This window comes from Marmota flaviventris, chromosome 11 (assembly GCF_047511675.1).
Source record: "Marmota flaviventris isolate mMarFla1 chromosome 11, mMarFla1.hap1, whole genome shotgun sequence".
In the NCBI taxonomy this organism is placed as follows: domain Eukaryota; kingdom Metazoa; phylum Chordata; class Mammalia; order Rodentia; family Sciuridae; genus Marmota; species Marmota flaviventris.
The window spans coordinates 93238768-93262114 of record NC_092508.1 but is presented as its reverse complement, the minus strand read 5'-3'; the positions used below and the strand labels follow the sequence as shown (position 1 = coordinate 93262114).

Genomic DNA, 23347 nt, shown 5'->3' with positions numbered 1-23347 from the left:
TGGAACATTCAAATGAATCTTGGTTGAATGAATGAAGATGGAGAGGCAGAGAGGAAGGTAATACTGTAGATGAAAACAGGCCCTCCCGCTCACCCTTCATCCCTCCAGAGCCACCTCTCACCTTCTGGCTGGTGGAGACAAGGGTGGGGTCCTGCTGCAGGGTCAGGGAAGCCATTGCATCGAACTACCGAGGCATAGAAGCCGGCTGATGCTTTGGGGATCCTTGGCCGAAAAGGGTCAGTGTAGTTCACAAAATGTACACCAAACCTCTCTGCATAGCCTGTGGCCCACTCGAAGTTGTCCATCAAACTCCAAACCGTGTATCCTCGAAGGTCCACCTTATCCTGAACAGCTGTCCAAACACAGGCCCAGGCATGAGCTCTCCTTGTCTCATAAGGCACCTCTCTGCCAGGCCTCCTGTGTCCCAACTTGGAGAGTGAAGGGAGCCCAGGCCCTACCTTTTAAAAGAGCTGCCCCTTTTAATGATTGTTAGCAAATCCTTTGTGGTGAAGCTGCAGTGCCACCAACATCTTTCTATAAAGACTCAGCCCTAAATGGGTGTTGGGCACATAGGTAGACTAAGCTAACTCCACTGAACAATCTGTTGCCCCTCTCTTTTCAGCATAGGAGACTGGTGTGGGTCAGGGCCTTAGAATGTCAGTGTTATTCCCTACAGGAAACCAACAGCTCCTAGAAGGAAAGGATTTCCTGACCATCTTCTTACCTAGCATGGCTCACTTAGAATCATTTTCTGCCCGCCCCCCCGTAAGTCCCATCCTAAGTTGTTTTGCTTGAGGAACAAGCTACTCTACATTGCAACAACCCAGCCTATTTCTCTTGGCCCTGCCTTGGGGATGCCATGTTCATTCAGAACCATCCAGCATAGGATCAAGGGGAACAAATGACTCATGCCAAGAACTTAGATCTAGTCAGTGTTGAGCATCTGGGTTTTCCCGTTGAATGTAGAGCTAGGAAAGAAGGGATGGGGGGGAGTCCTGCCCCAATAGGAGCAAGAAGCCTTATCTTTGTCTTTACTTTGACATTGGGATATGGCATTAGCCTTCCCCTGCAGATATTGGCCATGTCTCCAACAGTGAAAGATGCACGTGAAAGAAGTCATAGGTCTGTTTTACCTTTAAGGGCCTCGTCAATATAACTGCGAAGGTAGTAGATCCTTGCAGTGTCATTGAGGTCTGTCTCTTCCCTCTGGGACACTCCGTTCTCTGTTACATAAATTGGAGGATTGTTGTACTCCTCCTTTAACCAGTTAAGGATCCTTCTAAAGCCAAAAGGTGTCATCTTCAGCCAGACGGAGCCAGATTCTGGCCAAGTAGGGTCAGCAATTATGGCAACTCCCCTATGAGTTCAAAAACTAAAGGTTAGGTTTTGTTTTGTGACTCCTCAGAGGCTCTTTACACAAAACAGGATTTATGGGAGGAAAAGCCTTAGGTTTTTCTAAACTTAAGGGTCATGCTAAACCCAGAAGAATCAATCACCCCAAAATCTCTTTCACTCATTCTAATTGCCCCACTCAATATTGATGTATTGTTGACACACCACTTCTGCTCCCCATTCTCTGCACTCCACCTATGCAGAGAAATGGTCTTGCCCATGCAGCTTAACCCTCCATGGGCTCCCTGTTCACAGATGTCACCTCATACTGATATGAATGGCTCTGCCTATCTCCTAACAAAACAGGTTTCCCTGAGTCACCTATGTCTAGTCAATGCCATGGGCACCCTTACTGGGAGTCACTGTGGTGACAGGGACGGACAGGCTTGGGCCTGTTTCGGGTATCTCCAGTGATGAACAAGGGAGGGAACTACTTAAAAAAGAGTATTTGCTGGGGGGTGGGGGGAGACACCATGCTGGGGCATCTCTTAGACCAACCACTTAAATACTTATACACAAATCTTTCAGGGAAAAAAAGTTTAGTTTTATTAGTACCTGAATTACTCAGCTGAACTAAATGTGGGCTGTTTTGTAAGCTTTAGTTAAGTTTGTGGAGGAGATAGTCCCTGGATCGATGAGGCACCAAGAGTACTGACAGCCCCTCTCTGAGAGCCTGGCTGGTGATTTCAGAATACAGTGGGGGTAATAGGGGTATAAGGACTTGTTTTTGAAAAAAGAACCTAAACAGGTTCAGAAGTACTAATTTGGAAAGATGCTTGTTGAAAAGGAACAAAATAATGTAGAAACTAGTCCTGCTTATTGTAATAGTTATAATTTATATGTCATATACTCCTATATAAGTAATATGTAGAAAAAGATGTAGATGCTCCCCACATGTAACTTTGAAACGTGGTGGCACACACCTGTAATTCCAGTGACACGGGAGACTGAGGCAGGAGGATCCCAAGTTCAAAGCCAACCTCAGCAACTAAGTGAGGCGAGGCCCTAAGCAACTTAGTAAGATCCTGTCTCAAATAAAAAGGGCTGGGATTTATCTCAATGATACAGTGTGTCTGGGTCCAATCCCCAGTACCAGGGGATCAGGTGATCCCATTCTTATTTTCGAATGTTTCCTCCATGAACCTGTACTATTTGTGTAGTACAGAATAATAGTTTGATATTGCCTTGAAATGGGATTGTGGGGGAGCTCATTGTTATTTTGACTGAAATAATCTAAGAAGTGAGATAAATTTGTCAGGGAAAAAAAAAACTTGAAAATGTTTCTGAAAACCAAGCACCTCTGCTTAAGGAAAGCATGTAGGAAAAGCAAGCATTATATTCCCATCACTTTTGGCGTCAGGAGGCCCTTTTCTGATGCAGTATCGGTCTCTTGAGCAAGAGGTAGATTCAGGGGACCTTTCTGTCCTTCCAAAAGACAGACTGACTGACTTACCTGTCTGCATCAAAGGAAGATACTGTAGGAGGATAATCAAGGTTGTAGGCTAGGACGGTGGTATAGTGATTGAATCCAAAAAAGTCATAGGTGCCATTGATCCTCCTCTTCTCACTCTCAGTAAACTCTGGGAGCCTGGGTGGGTGAAATGAGGAATTAAGGGTGAGGGACTTTTAGGAAGAATCACCTTTATGGAAACCCCCTTATGTTATGAGGGGTTGCTCTGGATTCCAGGCACTTGACCATGGCTAGAGGCTGCTGGCAGGTAGGAGTGGCCAAGTAGGCTCCTCCCACCCACAACCTCACTGCCCTTTTATAAGCTCCCGCTGCAGGGCCACACACAGTGTATTTTCTTCCAGCATTAACATGCAAATTCTGATATGTACCATCTGTGATAAATTTCAAAATCAAAAACATATCTGAGGTACATATCTCAAGACTATTTGTTCATAAAGTTCTCTCTTATAACTTGTATTTCCTTGTTTTTTTAAAGTTCATCTGTTTTTGCTGTTGGTTTGTTCAGGCGTCTTTTCTCTAAAGTCTATCCTTAATTCGTAAGGGAATATTTTTACAAATTGAGTAATAGATGTTTGGGCTTAACGTGTACCTGGGACTTGGTTTCCATGTTTTCTGAATGAGGAGACTTTTCTATGAAACTTGACTACCACACACTTGTGTTTTGTATCTACAGGGTAGCCTTTCACCCATATCCCAAGTGCACACACAGGCTGACAGGGAGACCCTGGTGCTCTGGTTTAGATATACCAGGTGTTACCCTGCTTAGACCTCAACACATTCTTGACTTTTCTGCTATCATTAACCTAGGGGATCAAAACCAACCTTCTCTAGGGTTTCTGAAATGCTGCGTAAAAACTAAAGCCCAGCATCTTCATATCCTCGCTCCTCAGGGCCTGTGGCTCCAAGGCCCTGTGCCTGGCTTCCCAGATCCCCCACCACGCAGTCCCAATCTTCTTCACTGCTACAGTTCTGTCTCCCCACTTTTAGCAGCACACACTTCATTCTTACCTCTAGGCTTGTACTCACACCCCCACTTCTTGGGTGGAATGACCTCTACTCAACTAAATGCAAGTCATTGTCGACTGATGTTCTGCCTCATCTATGAAGTCTCCTAGGTCTATCTTGCACACCCTGATCTCATCTGAGTTTTATTTGTACTGAAGAAATTGGAGAATAGAATTCCAGGGAATACTGTCTTCTAGCTGGTCTGTCAGCAACTAGAGAAGCCAGACTTGTACTCTTCTCCTTAGTTGGCCCCCACTGGGCTCTGACCTAGATAACCCTGTAGCAGCTCACCAAAGTTGTATGAATGGGCCAGACTACTCATTTGCTTATTGGAGACCAGAGTTAGCACATCAGACCTTTAGGCACAACCTGCTCAGCAGGATTGTCCTAAACAAGCCAGGAGTGCGTTATACAGTGAGAAGTGGATTTTCTAATCATTCACAGATGGGCTTTTTGGTGGCGTTTGGGGAAAAGACTTAAAAGCTATATGTGAACCCATGCCTGGTGAATTCCTTTCACCACCCTCCCTTGTGAGCTATCATGAAGTGTGTATATTCCCATAAGGCCAGTGACCATCACTCTGTGCCCTTCCACACACCACACTTCTACCAGTTGGATGATTCTTAGACCTACACTGTGGATCCGGGAGGCAGGCAGCCTGGCTTCGAATCCCAGTTGCGTCACTTTAATAGGTGAGTGAACTTGCCTTAATGGGTTTTTTGGGGGTACTGACAATTGAACTTAAAGACACTCAACTACTTAGCCACATCCCCAGTCCTATTTTGTATTTTATTTAGAAAGAGGTCTCACTGAGTTGCTTAGCGCCTCATTTTTGCTGAGGCTGACTTTGAACTTGAAATTCTCCTGTCTCAGTTTCCCGTGCAACTGGAATTACAGGCATTCGCCACCATGTCCAGCTCCTGCCCAGATCTTTGTGTCTCAGTTTACTCATCTTTAAATTAGGAACAAAAGTACCAGTGGAAGATCAACAAATGATAGCAGTTCCTGCTGTTGCTATTACTTCCTTGACAAGAGTGGGGTGGACCAGGAAGTGGGGATACTTTGATTCAAACAATCACCTCTGCCGACAAAATGCACAAAATGGGCAGTTACCCGTTGCTATCCACATTGACTCAAAAAGTGATGAAATAAGATCGGATAAGCTGGCCAAATTGTCTTTGGAGTGACTTAGTAGTATTGCTAAGACATGGCTGCTCTTAGGACAGAGTCCCTGGATGTTCCTAAGAATAACAATAATAGTATAATAATTGTCAAGTACAAACTTAACATATGCCACCACATATAATCTTCCCAGCAAGCAAGGAAATTCAGAGAGAAGCTAACTGAGACATGCCTCTCTGGCCCCAGTACCCATGCGCTCACCACTGTGGGCATAAGACCTTACCGAGACTTGGTGAGTCCTGCTGCCAAGCTCCTCTCACGGATTCGAGTCTTCATCACCTCATGGTAATCTCCATTCTTGAAAATAGGATGTGCAAACCAGCCTCCCATAAACTGTTGGGGGTGGGGAACAGTCAGCCTTATATATAGCATTATAAGTGTCATTGAGAGAGAGCAGTGTCCCTGCTCATTGCCTACAAAACCTCCCCTTCCCATGACCTGGTGCTCTACTGTCCCTAGTATGTGCATGTTTTGAATAAGTCTCTGCAGGTCTTTCTACCTGCTTCTGTTTGCATAGCTACAGCATGGTTCTTAGGACAGAGCTATGTCCTCAGTAATTACAGTGGGAGGAAAAACTGACCACTGGTCTTGGTTCTCCACAAGTGCTTCCTGGCCGTCCTTAGAAGGGTTGGACAGAAAAGGAAGGAGACACTCAAAGCCCCTAGGCCACTGATTCCCTCTCCTACTGCAGAGCAGTTGAACTAATAACTTAATCCTTATCAAAGATCAACCAGAAGTTTCTGAGAAGGGCTGAGTTGCAATTGTGTGTGGGGGGAGGGTGGGGGGAGTACCAAGGATTGAATTCAGGGGCACTCAACCCCTGAGCCACATTCCCAGCCCTATTTTGTATTTTATTTAGAGACAGAGGCTCACTGAGTTGCTTAGCACCTCTTCATTGCTGAAGCTGGCTTTGATCTCCTGCTCATCCTCCTGAGTCACCGTACAGGCATGCACCACCGTACCCAGCTGAATTGCAATTCTTTCCTGGCTGCCCAGGTTGCTTTATGGACTTTAGGTTCAAAACCCTGTGGCACATGCCTGTAATCCAGCAACCCTGGAGGTGGAAGCAGGAGGACTGCAAAATTGAAGTTAGCCTCAGCAACTTAGTGAGGACTTGTTTCAAAATAAAATAAAAAGGGCCGGGGATGTGCTCGATGGTGAAGAACCTCTAGGTTTAATACCCCCCAAAAAGTATCCTCCCCTTCAAAGTGGGGATCTGTTCAACCTTTGTGTGTGTGTGTATGTGCACACACATGTACTGGGTATCAAACCCAAGGGTCTCATGCAAGCTAAGCATTCACTCGACCACTGAACTATATCCACCTCCACCGAAAACCTATTTTCTTTAATAAGGTCTAAGCCATCCTTATTAAGAGGATATATGGCACCAAAATATATAATGCTAGAGAGCTTAAGAGGCTTCTTTATTCTGGAATGTGGGGCGAGGGCAGCCTTCCACTCAGTCTGAGATGAGGCTTAGAACATATACCCTGGTACAGTGCACTTGTAGGGTAACAAATTGGACCTTTTGAGGAAGCTGACTAACAGGAGATGTGTCTGTTGTAGTGCTGAGCTGCAGTACTACAGTTCCCCCAAAAATGGTGCAATCTAATGATACTACAGTCTTAACATTTCCTGAGGTTTGGGATTTTGACTTCAGGGGGTAAAATTACTGCTCTAATTTACTAGTGCTGTGATTCTGAAATGAAGGACTCCTCTGCAGAACCAAAAGTGGGAAACAATATGGAGGATGGAGACCCATGCCTGCCTTTGATACCAAGACTTGGTAGAGGGTGCCTTCTAATTCAGGGGTGCTAGCAGGATCCAGGGAGAAAGCTGTCCCATGAATGAGGGCCATTCTTTACCCCCACTTTCTTGTCAGGAGCCATACTGAGATGCAGTGGGCCATGTTACCATCAACTTACTACTGGTGTTGCTATTTTCCAGGGGCAAGATTCCACAACCAAGATGGACATCCTTGACTTAAACTCATGGTATTTACTAATGAGTTTTACAGAATCTAAAGCCCCCAATTTAAGGAATTCTTAGGCTGGAACAAATAAAATTAGATGGCAACACCGAGAGAAGTGTGCAGCCCCAGATCTGTTGGCCACTAAAGACAATGCAGAGAGATTGAAGAGATGGGATTTCTTTCTATAGATGGCTTCAAATCAGTGTTATATTCAGGAAAGACTACATGTACAAATAAATTTTTAGGACTTAAGCGTGATAAGAAGTTGGGTTATCTTTTATCACAACAAACCTACAAGATAGGTAGGGCATCTCTAATTGACAGGTTAAAAAAAAAAAAAACTAAGGTGTAGAAAGTTAGATGGTTTCCCCAAGCTCACAAAATCGGGTAATAGCAAAACTGAGCCTAGATCCTAAATTTTTGATTCCCAGTGTAATTTTGTTTCCATTGGTCCACTACAAGAGAGGAAAACAGATAAGAGTGAACACTGTCCCGAAGGAAACCAGACCTCAACATGTCTTCTGGCTGCCTCCACATCTTCCTGGTTGGAGGGGTCCCTGGGCTCAGCCCAGTCACTGCTGATGGTGATGGAAATAATGCCACCTTGCTGGGCGCGGTACACATCATTGTACAGATGCCAGACCTCGGAATGAGACTTTATTAGGTTGTGGCCAGCAATGTAGGGAGCAGTGTCAGAGGAGATTCCTGGAAACAGACACATGTCAACAGAATGAGCATGACCAAGGGAGTTATTCCCTGCATACAAAAGTCCCTCTGTGTTTGGGAGAAAGATTTGGCATTAGGAAGACAAACTCAAATCCTAGTTCTACCTCTTACTAGATGCCCTGTCACTTTGAGCAAGTAATTCAGCCTTAGTTTCTTCCTCACTAGAATGGGCATCAGAGAGTGATGGTGAGAAGGAAAGTTGTTGACTTTGTATGTCCCTTGTATGTGAAGCACCCAGTATGTCTGGCAAAGGGAAGGCACTTGATGAATGTTGGCTCTGTCTCTCTCTCCCCTAAAAGAATGGCTCGTATGTCTCAAGCAGAATACACACAACAGCGTGTGCCTTAGGAGTTATGTCTCAGAGCTCTCTGGGGACCCAGATGGGAGAACATAGCAAATGCAAGCAGCTGATAAGAAGATGACTGAGAGCAAATCCTATGGGAAAGGCTGCCCAAACTAAAATGCCAACCAAGGCCCAGTTGATGATCTGATGATCTGAGCCATCTCCCCTTGGCTCTTTCCAGCTCTTACACATGATTCGGAGGAATCACAAAGATGAACACAAATTTACTCTCATCAGCTTAGAATCCAAGGAAAGAGAAGTTGGATGTTTTATAAGAGGCAAAAACAGGTTCACAGTCCCTTGTTCAAAGCCCTCGTGGTCCCATGTGTTTTGGAATTAAATGTTTAGTTTTTTTGTTTGTTTGGTTTGTTTTGTTTTAATTTTAGAAAAATTGTCTATAACGTTTGTATATACAAACCAGGATATAGCACCACTCTACCAGGGCCCAAGACAACTCTCCATAATCAAGCACAGTGCTAACTCCACTGAACTCAGGAGTGCTCACACTGTGAGGTAAGACCACAGCAGCTCATGTGGGCTCAGGTGAGACTTCACTAAGATTAAATGGGCTCAGTCAGCCAAAATCAGTAACTAGAATCTTCAGGATTTGGGGATTATGAGCAATAGACATGAACCTGTGCAGCCTGAGGAATTGCCCTTCTCTACAACAATCTGCCACATCCCAATTTGAAAGACCTTCCCTCCGAGGCAGGTCAGAGTCACAGAGCAAAGAAATGAAGTCATCTTGAGGTACTAAGATGTGATATTTGTGTTTAGCAAATGTGGTGCCAGAAGGGAAACCTCTACAGGTTGGGCGCTGCGGTGCACGCCTGTAATCCCAATGGCTCAAAGAGGCAGGAGGATTGCAAGTTCAAAGTCAGCCTCAGCAATTTAGCAAGATGCTAAGCAACTCAGTGAGACCCTGTCTCAAAATAAAATACAAAATAAGGCTGGGTATGTGGCTCAGTGGTTGAGTGTCCCTGAGTTCAATCCTTAGTACCCCTCCACCCCACCCCCCCAAAAAAAGAAGGGAAACCTCTGCAGCCTTGAGCAGGAGGCAGGGTTTCTGAGACACTGCCATGGGGCTTTTATAGCCATATCCTTCCCTGTCACCTGGATTTCATGTCTTCAAGGTGCAAAGAAGCCCATGTTCCAAAGAGCTGAGAAGTTAGGTGTAGGACATTTACCTGGTGCTCCTGTCCCACTGCCATAGCCTTGGAAAGCAATGACATAGGGCTCATTCAGTGTGATCCAAAATTTCACCTTGTCTCCCAGCCTCTGGAAAAGCACATCTGCATACTCTTTAAACCGCTGCACAATGGTCTCATTCTGCCAGCCTCCAACATCTTGAAGCGCCTGAGGCAGGTCCCAGTGGTACAGGGTCACCTGTGGGAAAACCGAATTGATAGTTCCAACAATTATCTTTCCATGGGAAATCACTGACATGAGATGCACCTACATAAAAATGTTGCTAAACCTGAGAATGGGGGTCAAGGTTGGAAAGAAAATGCCATGTGAGTTTTTGGACAATTCAAAAATCAAATTTGAAAACAGCATTTCATTTACAATAACATTTCATTTATAATAACAGTTCCTCACTCCTCTATGTGGGCCTTTTCAGGGCTTGATGAAGGCCCACCCTCACCTGGGGCTGGATGTTGGCAGCCAGCAGTGCATCAATTAGCCGCTCATAGTAGTTCAGGCCTGCTTCATTGATGTACTTGGTGGTTCCATCAGGGAGGATGCGAGTCCAGGATATAGAAAAACGATAGTGGGATACACCCAGATTCTTCAGGGCGACCAAATCCTCAGCAATCTTGTGATAACTGTCACAGGCCACATCTCCATTGTCATCATTCTCAATCTTCAGTGGTGTGTGAGAAAATGTGTCCCAAATACTAAGTCCTTTGCCATCTGCTCTCCATGCACCTTCGATCTTAAGATGACAAGATATGGTCAAATTAAGTCATTCAGTCAATTTGCAAATTCCTGTCGGGTGTAAACCCAAGTCAGGTGTTTTTCAACATCACCCCCTCTGGGAGCCTTCTCTCACTACCCCTCCAGTTTCTGAACTCCTATAGCTTTCTGTACAAATGTATCACCATCACACTGAGTGTCCATCCAGGATTGGCTGGGAGAGCACCCACCACGTAAATAAGCTATCAGTGTGTATGGTGGTCTGGGAGGAAGATTAGGTAATGCAGTGAGATGAACAAATCGAATGAACTATATCGAATATACTCAAAGCTAGATTTCTCAGCACCAGAAAGCAAAAATACAAATACAGAAAATGAAAAGGCTACCATTGACCCTATGGAGTTGGACTGATATTGATGATAATGGTGTGAATTCATGGTTTTAAGTATATACAGGTGGGCGCAGAAATATACATAAATCTGTGTGTGTGTATGTACTTATATTTCCTGGCTCTGTTCTTGAGAGGGCCTAGAAATGACACCCCCGAATAGTGAGCAAATTCAGTGTCTAGATCATGGTTTCTAAATACCATGCTCCACTTAAAGGAGCCAGGAGTCATTGTAGAAAAGGCTGGATAAAGGCTGGAGCAGAAAAGGTGCAAGATGAGAAGTGATTGACATGGGCCATGTCAAAAGGATGTAGGATTCAGAGCTAACAGAGCACTTGCCTAGCATGCCCAAGGCCCTGGGTTTAATCCGTAACACAGCCAAAAACAAAAGCAAAAAAAAAAAAAAAATGTGTAGGATCCAGCTAAAAGCCACACCCCCGTGGAAAAATTTGGGACAATTTGAGCATCTAAATAATGAGTCAGGTACAGTGGTAGATGCCTATAATCCCAGCAACTCAGGAAGCTGAAGAAGGAGGATCACAAGTTTAAGTCAGCCTCAGCAACAAGACCCTGTCTCAAACTAGACACTGAAAAAAACCCAAAGAGCTGTAGATATAGGTCAGTGGTAAGGTGCCCAAGGGTTCAATCCCCAGTACTAAAATTAAATTAATAAGTAAGTAAAAAGTATAATCCATTGGATAAAATAGGATTCAACAAGGTCATAACAATGATATATATGTAAATATATATCAATATGTGTATTTACATATATAGTATCACTATGTATACTGACATATATTGATATATACATAATATAGTAAATAAATAAGAGAAAAAAGATTGTCACCTAATATAAAAGGAATGATGGAATTTGGAAAAAATCACTATTTGTTAATCATTATGGTAATAATTGATTTAAGCAAACAGTATTAGCAGTTCCTAAAACTAGTGGGTAAAAATTTTTTTTTAATGTTTATTTTTTAATTGTAGTTGGATACAATACCTTTATTTTATTTACTTATATGTGATACTGAGGATTGAACCCAGGGCCTCGCACATGCTAGGCGAACACTTTACCGCTGAGCCACAACCCCAGCTCTAGTGGGTAAAATTTGATGAGGGACATATTTACAGTCTCCAAGAAGCTCCCCACAAAATGCTTCTAAGTATGAAATAGATATTATTGATTTTATGGTAGAAAATCCTGGTAGATGACTATTTTTATTCAAGTAATAAAATAAATTTCAATATAATACACATGTGAGTATTTGTAAAAATACACATGCACACATATATACATGTGTACATACATAGAGATAAGTAAATATGGTAAGATATAAAGAATTGAGGAGTCTGGGAAAAGGTATATGGGAGTCTACTATTTTTGCAACTTTTCTCTATGTCTGTAAAGATTTACCAATAAAAGTTTTTTGTTTTTTTTTTTAAAGAATACACAGTCCTGGGGCTGGGGTTGTGGCTCAGCTGTAGAGAGCTTGCCTAGTGCATGCAAGGCCCTGGGTTCGATCCTCAGCACCACATAAAAAGTAAATAAATAAGTAAAACAAAGGTATTGTGTCTAACTACAACTAAAAAATAAACATTAAAAAAATAAAAAAGAATACACAGTCCTGAGGGGAAGACGACTGGTGCTCTAGGCTTTTGGCTGAGAAGCGCTGACAGCCCAAACTATAAGTGCTTCTCATCCTTCCTGATTCATACCCACACTTTGCTCATCAGAATATTCAGTGTCACGAATGGTGACAACTATGCCTTTTGACTGTGCCATGATGAATGGAAATGGACACTCAATGACAACTCAAAATTCAAGATGTGAGGTGGCTAAAATGTTTTCAAGTCATGCCCTATCGTTGCAAGACAGGGTCTAAGAAGTTAACAAGGCTTGTAGCCTTGGAGAAATCTAGTCCTTCCTGTGTCCCTTGTAAACCCAGGGGACAGTGGTTCTCCCTGGGTCATTTTGCCTTCAAGGGAACAGTTAGAAATGTCTGTACAAGTGTTTGGAAAGCTTCAGTTATTACAATGGGCATGGGGCCAGGAGGGGCTGGGAGCTGTGGAGATTCTACTGGCATCTACTGTGTAGAAGCCACAGATGCTGCTGAACATCCTATAGTGTACACGAGAGTCCCCATGACAAGGAATCATTCGTACAAAATATCAGTCAGCCCCTAATGAGAAACCTCTGACAGAGGGTTGCCTGATTTAGCAGGATCCAGCCTCTTGGCATTCTCTCAAGTGAATATTTTGTGTTCTGGTATTGGCCAGAGTACCTAAGAGGACTGAGATCTGGGGTTTCCTTGATCCTCTAAACAGTACACATGAACTTTTTTTTATGTTTTCCCACAAATTAACTTAGCTGATAAATATCTAGCAGAATTCGGCCTGAGACTTTCCTTTATCACTCGGTGACGCAGTCATCTGGGAGTAGCTAACCCTCATCTTCCTGAAATATTTTCAGCAGTGATAGTCATGTAGAAAATCCCCACAGGCTCAGCACCCTGCCCAGGTCCAGAATGCCCATTACTGTATCAGATAAATAGAGGTAGAGACCCACTACTAACTTCCCAGCAAGGCATTCACCGCCCTTTATCATATCTTTGGTTGAGCCTCATGTGGCATAAATAAGGTAACAGTCTAATGTTAGATCATCAGAAAAATCCCAGGCCCAGGTTTAGAAGCAAACTGGGTAACCTGCCTGCTTGGAAGGACCAGGTAAGGAAGAGAGGCGTCCAGCAAGACTCTGCATACGCACATGTCTTTACCTGTGTTGGTGTCCAGGCTCTCCCTGCTCCTGGCTCTACAAGCACCCATCTCAGCACAGACTAACCATGCTGGTCTGACCAAATTTGGGGAAGTAAAGAAGCTGGACCCCCAGGATCTGGCAGGAGCAGGGATTTGGGGATGTGGTCATAGTGTTGATGGGCTCTCAGCTCCCCACCTGATACGCAGCAGATGATGTACTCCAGATGAAGCCCTCTGGAAACTGTCCGTATAGGAATTCATCCTCTTTGGGCAGTGGCATGCCATTGTTGGTAATGACCTCTGTGTAGTACTTGGCTGAGGCTCTTGCTGTGCGAGGCCTGTTCGTGTCATTGAAGTCAACATGGTACAGTCCGAACTTGACTGTGTAGCCAAACAGCCACTCAAAGTTGTCCATCAGAGACCAGACAGAATACCCTCGAAGGTCTACACCATCCAGCCTGTAGGCTGGGAACATCCCAAAGAGAAGAGGAGAGCTTTACATCAAGAGGCAGGATCTCCAAGGAACCCCACCAAGTGCTGGTTCCTCAACCCTAAACTATCAACTTGTACACAAAGTAACATAAGCTCTAAGAGCCAAACACCTTGTGGATCTTACTTTTTGCCATCTCAGATAACCCTACAGTATTAATGACTGATCTTTGCAAAATCAAATTCTTTTGTTAAGAGAAAGAGGCATGTCCTGAATTCAAGGCCTCAGTCCACTTCAGAAGCACAGGTGTTTGCATTTAAAGAAGAAGGGGTTTTGTTATTACTGGTGTTGTTCTGAGGTAAATGGAAACTCCATGAGGGCAGAAATTTATGTTTTGTTCCCTGCTGCATCCCCAGCATCTAAAATAGAACTTATCAACAAAGTAATTGCTCAATAATGAATAAATGGACTAATGAAAATATTCTTTGGGGGGGATTATGTGTATATACATTTGTACATTTTTCTTGGAGAAAGGATCATACCTTTTTCCCCCAGCTTGTCAATGGATGTGTAACTCCCAAACAGGAAAGGAATATATGGAGTTAGGGCATAAAAGTGAGACTGTGAAAGCACGCTGCCAAAACATTTCAGGCACACGACATACAGATTTTATAAGATGAACTGAACCTTCACATACCTTTCAAAGCTTCATTGATATAGGTTTTGTGGTAAAATATCCTATCAGTGTCTTCCACTGCTGGGTTTGATAGCCCCACTCCATTTTCTGTGATGTAAATGGGGATGTCACCATATTCTTCCTTGATCCAATTCAGCAGTCTCCGTGTCCCCCAGGGCACGGCTGGGTTCATTGCCGTGGCAGTCCATGAAGGGTCCACCTCATCAGTAATCTCCTGGTCATCTTCGTAGGAGGGTGGGTCTAGCCTGGTTGTTTTGTGCTGCACGATTTTGGACGAGTAGGTGTTGAGGCAGAAGACATCGGCTGTACCCCTGATGTATGCCTTCTCTTCCTCAGTGAAGCTGGGCAGGCGGGAGCTGGCCAAGTGTTGTAGTTCACTCCTATTCCCCACTTTCCACTTCATGGCATCAGGATAGTCTCCGTTCCTAAAAATGGGATGGGCAAACCAGCCCAGGGAGAACTGTAGCATTCGGTCAGCTGCTTCTACATCTCTTGGGATCCCTAGTGACTTGGGTTCTGCCCAGTGTGCACTAAGGCTCAGTGAGATGACCCCCTTCTGCTCCTGCCGGTATTTCTTATCATAAGTGTGATAGACTCTGGCATGAGCTTTGATGACTGCATGGGCAACCCTGTAAGGTGTCCATCCTGGGTCCTGCACATTCGGGGGAAATTCTCCTATGCCATAACCCAACCATGCCTGGAACGTGGGCTCATTAAAGGTCATCCAGAATTTGACTCTGTCACCGAATGTCTGGAAACAGAAGTCTGCATAGCTGTCAAACAACTCAATCAAGGACGGATTCTCCCAGCCTCCAATATCCTGGAGGGCCTGGGGCAGGTCCCAATGAAACAGTGTTACCATGGGAGAGATGTTGCTTGCCACCAAACCATTGATCAGCCCGTTGTAGTAATTGACACCATGAGTGTTGACAGAGTCGATTCTCCCAGTTGGGAAAATCCGAGACCAGGAGATGGAGAAGCGATAGGCCTTCACCTTCAAAGTTCGAAGCATATTCAGATCCGCATCCAGTTTGTTATAACTGTCACAGGCTATGTCTCCAGTGGCATTGTCTTTCACATTGTTCCCTGGAGTATGAGTAAAGTTATCCCAAATGCTGGGGCCTTTGCCATCAGCATCCCAAGCTCCTTCGATTTGATAGGCTGAAGAGGACACACCCCACAGAAAGTCATCCCGGAAGGTGCCATGATAGAACAAGTCTCTTTCAAACTTAGGTTGTTTGGAGAACTTTTCCCAAACTACTTTAGCCTTGGAGGGCACCTCAGATGGAAAAGTGAAAGCTTTGGCCTTGGAGGGGAAGTCTGCTGTTTTAGGAGGAGGCAGTCTTTTTACTACTGGGGCGAGGAAACCATTCTTTTCAATGATGCTGGTGAAAAAGTAAGCTGATTTCCTGGGAGTCCTTGGTTTGCTGCTGTCATTGAAATTGACATGGTACAGCCCGAATCTCTGGCTGTAACCAGAGGAGCCTTCAAAGCCATCAAGGAAGGAACGAGCAATATAAGAACGGACATCCACTGCATCCTCCTTGATGGCTGTGAAGGAGACAGAAATTAGGGTTATTTTAAAATAATCATTATTGAAAAAAATATAAGTAAACTCTGTTACTAGTGTTGCTTTAAAATTTTTTTCTCCTGACTTGAAAATTTTGGAGGTGACTTTGTTTACCCCTCAAATTTAATTCTTTTTCCTCTTCCAGAATGAGCACAAGGATTATAGTCATGTGCCACCGAGCCAGCCTTAATTTTTGTTTAATATTTATTTTTTAGTTTTAGGTGGACACAACATCTTTACATTTATGTGGTGCTGAGGATCAAACCAGTGCCCCCTGCATGCCAGGAGAGCACTCCACCACTGAGCCACACCCCAGCCCTGAATTTTTTTAAACTGTTTTTGTTCTTCCCTATTTACATTTAGTAATATTGGCATAAAAATGATGACACATGCTATGTTAAAAAAAGACTAAAGAAATTTATTCCCTGGTACAGTAGGTTAAATGGTGACCTGCCAAAAGATACATCCAAGTCCTAACCCCAGGTAATCTATAGTTTCAAGACGAGGTCATTCTGGGTTAACTGGGTAAACCCTAATCCTGACAACAAGCATGACAACAGGAGAAGGTCATGTGAAGCTGGAGGCAGGGATTAGAGTCCTGTATCCACAAGACACAGAATACCTGGAGCCACCAGAATCTGCAGAGAGCAAGGAAGGAATCTCTATTACAGGTTTGAGAGGGAAAGCAGCCCTATTGAGACCTCAGTTTTAGACTTCCTGATTCTAGACCTGTGGGATAATACATTTCTGTTATTTTAAGCCACCAAGTCTGGGTAATTTGTTACAGCAGCCTCACTCACCTTCAATTTGCCAAATGATCTAGTAAGTCAACCAAAAACCAGAGCCAAAGTAAAAAGATAATGGCTGTAGTGGGCTCTAGCTTGGAGCCAGTGGAGAATTAGGCCTGTTTGTTTTCAAGCTATACAAACCTCTCAACTAACCAACTGCTTGCATAAGAGGTAGAAAACACTGTTCATTCAATAAATAAGTTAATAAGCACGGACTTTGTTCAAGGTCTATGCTAGGCTCTGGGGACACAAGGATGGATAAAATCATTACAGCTTAGTGGGCAGAGGGAGGAACTGAGCCAGAAATAAAGCTTCTGTTTGGGGGTGTCAGTCTCTCAAATCATGGGTTTTTGCAGTTTTCCTGTGAGGAGAGTATCCACTGTCTTTACTGGAAAAAGCTATTTCAAGGATCCTTGAGATAATGTCTCAAAGGAATTCCAAGATCATTTAAAAAGAAAAACAGAATTGTAGCTAACACTGAGATGTGTCCCAGTGAGGGGCAGAGGGTGCCTATCCCCTCAGGTCTTACCGATTGACTTTCTCTCTGAATTTAGACAGTTTCCTACCCTTGTCAGCACAGCCCTGTGGTCAGACAGCCAGCCACTTACTACCAGGGATCATGACTGACTTGTGAGAGGAAACCCATTTGCCATCTTTTCTCATTAGGAATAAAAAGACATATGAACTGGTATGTTAGATAAGAGTGAAATTGTAGGTACCAGTCAACCAGGTCATGTGGAATACAGATTTTATAGCCAGTCAAAGGAGATGGCTATCAGGGTGGCTAGAGCAATGAGGGAAGAGTTAATGGGCTGGAGTGCCATCTAAGAGTCCTCACACCATGCATGACCTTGTCATCCTACACTTTAATTCTTTGCCTGTGACTCTCAGTAGACTGTGAATTCCCTATGGAAGGAATAATGTTTGTTCAATATTGTACCTCTACTGTCTTGCACAATACCTGGCATATAATAGGCACTCAATTTTTTTTAGCTGTGGATTAACACAATACCTTTATTTTATTTATTTATTTTTATGTGATGGTGAGAATTGAACCCAGTGCCTCATACATGCTAGGCAAGTGCTCTACCACTGAGCTACAACTCTAGCCCCTCAATATTTGTTTTTAAAGTGTATTAAAAATGGTAAGATTTGCTAGGTACCATGGCATGCACCTATAATCCTAGCTACTCAGGAGGCTGAGGCAGGAGGATTGTAAGGTTAAGGCTGGCCTCAGTAAATGAGCAAGACCCTGGCTCCAAATAAAAAGATTTCTAGTTCAGTGGTAAAGTGCCCTCTGAGTTAAATATCCAGTACAACAACAAGAAGATAAAACTTATGGTTGCTAAAACTCGGGTAGACAGAATGTAGAAGGGTGGTGTTCTAGGGAACAAGAACCCAGGAATAAAGACATAAGCCTTCAGGGAAATAGAGTTAGAAGGATGATGTGAAGAACTCCCCACTATTGATACCAATACTGCTTTTTGGGCTTCATTGCCCTGGGAGACCTTCTTTGTTCCATTAACAGAACTCTAATGACTTGGAGGAAAAATACTTCCCACCTTCCGATCACCAGCATACCCACTGTCCTTACCCTTGAGCACCTCATTGATATACTGGTTGAAGTAATCCACTCTCAAAGAATCATCAAAGAGATCTTCACTCTCTCCTATGGGCATGCCATTCCCAGCCAGGTAGATGGGAACTTTTCCTCTCGTGTATTCCAGGGACACAAACCGCAACAGCCTCCTTATACCCCAGGGCACTATGCGAATCCAAGGAGAGGAAGTTTGGGGCCATGCAGGGTCCACATGTTGGGAGAAACCTCCGATATTATCATAGCTGGGGGTGCAGGTGACTTGTTGGGCCTTGCTGATGAGACGGGAGGTGTAATGTGACAGGCCCAGAAAGTCGGCAGAGCCCTTTAGGAGCTGCTTCTCGGCCTCGGTGAATTCAGGGAGCTGGGCCATAGGCTGGGGACATTGTTTGTTTATCTGTTGAATCTGAGCCTTCAGAGTGGCAGGGTAGTCTCCATCCACAAAGATGGGGTGTGCAAACCAGCCCAGCATGAAGTGCAAGAAGCGCTCAGAGGCTATCAGGTCCTCAGGTCTCTCTGGAGACAGGGGCTCTGCCCAGTGTGAGTTCAGCACTATGCCCACACGCCCCTGCTGCTGCAGGCGATGCTGACTGTCATAGTGGTGCCAGGTTCTGGCGTGAGCCTTGAGGATCGAGTGAGCCACCTTGTGAGGAAGAAAGAAGGAAACAGCGCTTAGCGTCAATGACAATGTCAACAATAGCACTAATGAGCCAAAAATAAGGCCACAATAACATCAATGAGTTAATACCAATGTCAATATCAAGGCAACAGAGAAGACAACACTTTGTCAACATGATATCAACACTATTTTCAACAAGTCATCAACAACTCAACATTAACACCAATGTCAATAATGTCAACTAGTCAATAATAATATCAAAAAATCAACATCAGCCAGGTGTGAGGCGCATCCCTATAATCCAGTGACTCAGAGGCTAGGCAGGAGGATCACAAGTTCAAAACCAGCCTCAGCAACTTAGTGAGGGCTGCCATAAAATAAAGTTAAAAGTAACAAAGGCCTATGAATGTAGCTCAGAGGTAAAACCCTCCTGGGTTTAATTCCCAGTACGGTGAGGAAAAAACATTATTGTCAACACTATCAACATCAGTGTTAACACCAGGGAGGCAACGAGTTAAACGTTCAACATCAACAAATCAACACCGACAGCATCAACAACCACCTGAACATAACATGTCGAGAGCACCTACTGCTCAATAAATCCTGTCACATAATCCTTTCAACCACCCCATGTGGCAAGTTACAGCAATTACCACTTTACATATGAGGAAAACAAGATCCACGTAGGTGTAATAACTACAAGGCTACAGTCAGGAGAAACGTGAGAATATAAAACCAAGGCAGTCTGACTCCGGGCCTGTTTGTAATCCACATCCCTATAATCCAGTGACTCAGAGGCTGAAGCAGGAGGATCACAAGTTCGAAACCAGCCTCTCTACTCAATAAGTGATTATTGAACAATTAGTCCACGGTAAAGGGGTATTATTTTAATTAATGCACAAGGGAGAAGACCACTTTTTCTAACCTACTTGTTCTGTAGTCTTCTTAAATGTATAAAGAAAAACCACAACCAGGAACTATCCCCCCACAGTGCTGGGGATGGAACCCAGGGCTCGTGGCGTGCTAGGCAAGTGATCTACCACTGAGCTGCATCCCCAGAGTCTCTTTATAGACTTAGCTCATCATCTTGGAAAAGTTATCAGCTTTCTTGGTGGAACATGGGAAAATAGGGATAAAAATGGAGTGGTATGGAGTATAACAAGCTTACTTTCATATCAAGACTGTCAATAACTTGCTCTGCAAACTTGAACTATCGGTTCCCTCAATTTCAGCTTTTCTACAAGAACTGTATATTATGCAGGAGGACTAAGTGAGATTCGCATACGTAAAGCACCAAGCAAAAACTTGGAGTGCTGAAGGGAGGTTGCTAAATCTTAGTTTTTTTTTTTTCTTTTTATCATCTGAAAAGATGGACACGTATTTTTGAAGAATTTCATATCAAAATGTGGCCTGGGAAGCAACATGCCTGGCTTTTCTTATGTCCTGAATGTTAGTCCTTAATTGAGCTCTAAACACTACTGGCAAACTTCTCCTTTCCAAAATGCAGGAATGGGCCCTACTTAACTAGTCTGTGCTGGGCAGGGTGCTCAGTGGGCCATTAGGCAACCATTAGAAACAGTCATTGTCACTGTGATACAATGTGGAAAATGCTGATAACATGATGCCAAGTAAATAGTGAGCACTAAACCAAGGCCTAAGTGCAAAAAGCCAAGAATGGAAAGAAATACTAGTAATGAGACATTGTTCCTTAATAGTTGTTATGGTCTGAACTGTGTCACCCTAAAATCTGTATGTTGAAGCCCTAGACCCCAAGGCGACGGTATTTGGAGAGGAAGCCTTAGGGAGGTAAAGAGATTTAGGGGAGGTCACAAAGGTGGCACCCTCTTGGTGAGATTAGTGTACTCATAGGAAGAGCCATCAGGGTGTGCTCTTGCTCTCCCCATCACGTGTGAACATAGCTAGAGGGCAGTCTGCAGACCGGAATGAGAGCCCTCCCCAGAGAGACCTTGATCTCGAATTTCCCAGCCTCCAGTAGTGTGAAGAAAACATCTCTGTTGTTTAAGCCACCAGCCTATGGTATCTTGTTACAGCAGCCTAAACTAAGACTATCTCAGTATTAAAACATGTTAATTAATAAATAACAAGCAACAATTGAAGGAGCTGGGGATGTGGCTCAGTGATAGAGTGTTTGCCTAAATAAATAGAATTTGAGAAGAAGAGTGAAGGGAACTTTCTCAAAGTCTCTAAAAATATCTTGGGAGTCATAGTAAAGCCTAAGAAAGTCTCAGTCATAAGAAAAACCTAAGAAGAAAAGGTTTGGATGAGTTTTACAACAGGCAGACACTGAGAAAGCATGAAACCTTTTGATTTCAAAGGGGCTGCTTTCCAGGCACGCAGTCACTTGTTAACAAGAGCAGAACAGAAGCTTTGAGAGAGGGGCTTTGGCATCTCATCGTGTCACTTACACATGATGTTCCAGTTCGCTCTAATTGTGAACATTTCAAATTGTTCTAAGTTTATTATGTGTGCCACTAACATCTCTCCCAGAAGGTTATAACATGTTGAGGACATGGCTGATCTCTCCCCTTAACCTGGAACAGAACCCAAAATATGAAAGGGAAAGCCAGCCTAACAAATCTACCCTAGAGAATCTTACCAGGGAAAGCTGCTGGATTTTCTGGGAGATTCTGAAAGAAAAAGGGACATGATGGAAAGAACCCATAATAACCCATTTGAAATTTGGTCCCCAGAGCCTAGCATTGTGGTGCATGCCTGAAGTCCCAGTTACTAGGGGAGCTGAGGCAGACAGATTGGGCAGACAGCCCAGCTGGGAGTTTAAGACCAGCCTGGGCAACACCTGAGAGCCTGTCTCAAGAAAAGAAAAATTAAAAATTGGTCCCATTTGTCTATCTCCATCTTGTCGAAACGATATCTGATTGCCTTCTAAGAAAGCCACCTCCGTGTCCCACCTCCCCATCTCTCAGTGTGGGTAGGGCCTGGGACCTTGGCCCATACCTGTCACGAGTCCCCTAGCTGAGATCCAGAGATGGATTCAGGAGTGTGTCTGTGGTCACCCAGAGACCAGGAGATAGGAGCAAAAGCAAATGGCTGCCCAGGGATCCCAGGGATGAAGACAACAAGGGAAACGAGAGAGCTGCTGGGTCTGGAACTATCTCCTGTGCTATGATCAAGTTCCATCTTGACTAAGCTACAACCAAGATTTTTCAGTTTGCTGAATTCACAAATTCCCTCCTTGATTAACACAAAGAGGCCTAGGTGACATGAGAAACTTGCTTTTTTTTTTTTTTTTAAATAAGTGCAGTGCTGTGGGTGGAACCTAGGGGTAGGCAAGCCCTCTATGGCTATGGTTCCAGCCTGGGGACTTGCTTTGAGTCGGGAAGGGAGTCTCAGAACCTGTCTTTCAACCTGCAACCCAACAGTGAGGTCATCACAAACATTGTTTATCCTCTCTGAGCCCAATTTTCTCATCCATCAGGGCAATTCTAAGGAATTCTATTTTTAAAGAGCTAGTACAGTGCCTGGACAAATTAAGGTAATTAATTTATGGTTTCCTTTCCCTCCTTCTGATCACCTTTAAACAACAAAAAGTAAAGACTTGCTGATGCAAAAGAGACATAAAATTACTTCCTTCCAGCCCAATTAGGAGCTGTGGGAATGGGCAGTACCTTAAAAGAGGCTACTCCTGGGTCAGAAATGCCCGGTGCATGTTGGCCGGTGCCATAGCCTGCATAGCTTATCACCCATGGCTCGTGGAAGGTCACCCACAACTTCACACGGTCCCCAAAAGTGGAGAAGCAGAAGGCGGCATAATCCAGGAAGGCATCCACCACGCTCTCATTCTGCCATCCGCCGTGATCCTGCAGGGCCTGAGGCAGGTCCCAGTGAAACAGTGTCACCATGGGCTCGATTCCAGAGTCCAGCAGGCTGTCAATCAGCTTGTTGTAGTAGGCAACCCCTCGGAGGTTGGGGCTGGTCCTGTGCCCAGTGGGGAAGATCCGGGACCAGGAAATGGAGAACTTGTACACTTGAGCCCGGAGGCCACGGAGCAGGGCGACATCAGAGACTGGCTTGTGGTAACTATCACTGGCCACCTTTGGTGTTGCCTGGCCATTGATGGCATTCAGGTGCCCGTATTGGTCCCAAATGCTCGCCCCTCTCCCACCCTCAGCCCAGCCTCCTTCCACATTAAAGGCTCCTGTGGAGATGCCCCAGAGGAAGCCTTCTGGAAAAACATCCTGCAGGAAGGCATCTCTTTCTGCCCTGGACTGGTTAGCAAAGGTTTCCCAGACTCTCTGGTAGGCTGAGCCTGAGTACAAGGACCCAACTGCCATCTCTTGGTCCTGATGCTGGTCGGTCTGAAGGGCCAGGCTTTCAGTCAGAGAACAAGATACGCTGTGGGGTTGAAGTGACACAAAGGAATGATTAGTGACTTGGAGTTACAAATACCCCCATGCTGATGAATAGGGTTCAACGGACTTAATCTGTAAAGATTTCAGAAACACTGAGTCAAT

The 23347-nt window shown here is 44.2% G+C and overlaps 1 protein-coding gene across 1 annotated transcript in view; it reads right to left on the bottom strand.

Annotated features, from left to right (window-relative positions):
• The window catches only part of Lct (lactase), a 42969-nt gene that overhangs the window by 1331 nt on the left and 18291 nt on the right, over positions 1–23347 (bottom strand). The window contains exons 6-16 of the mRNA XM_071619403.1: positions 22502–23228; positions 18233–18878; positions 14281–15831; positions 13350–13618; positions 9737–10027; positions 9279–9477; positions 7531–7727; positions 5274–5383; positions 2846–2980; positions 1134–1357; positions 122–352 (exon numbers count right to left, since the gene is read on the bottom strand). Of these exons, the coding sequence (XP_071475504.1) occupies positions 122–352; positions 1134–1357; positions 2846–2980; positions 5274–5383; positions 7531–7727; positions 9279–9477; positions 9737–10027; positions 13350–13618; positions 14281–15831; positions 18233–18878; positions 22502–23228 (4580 nt within the window). The remainder of the gene's footprint in view (positions 1–121; positions 353–1133; positions 1358–2845; positions 2981–5273; positions 5384–7530; positions 7728–9278; positions 9478–9736; positions 10028–13349; positions 13619–14280; positions 15832–18232; positions 18879–22501; positions 23229–23347) is intronic.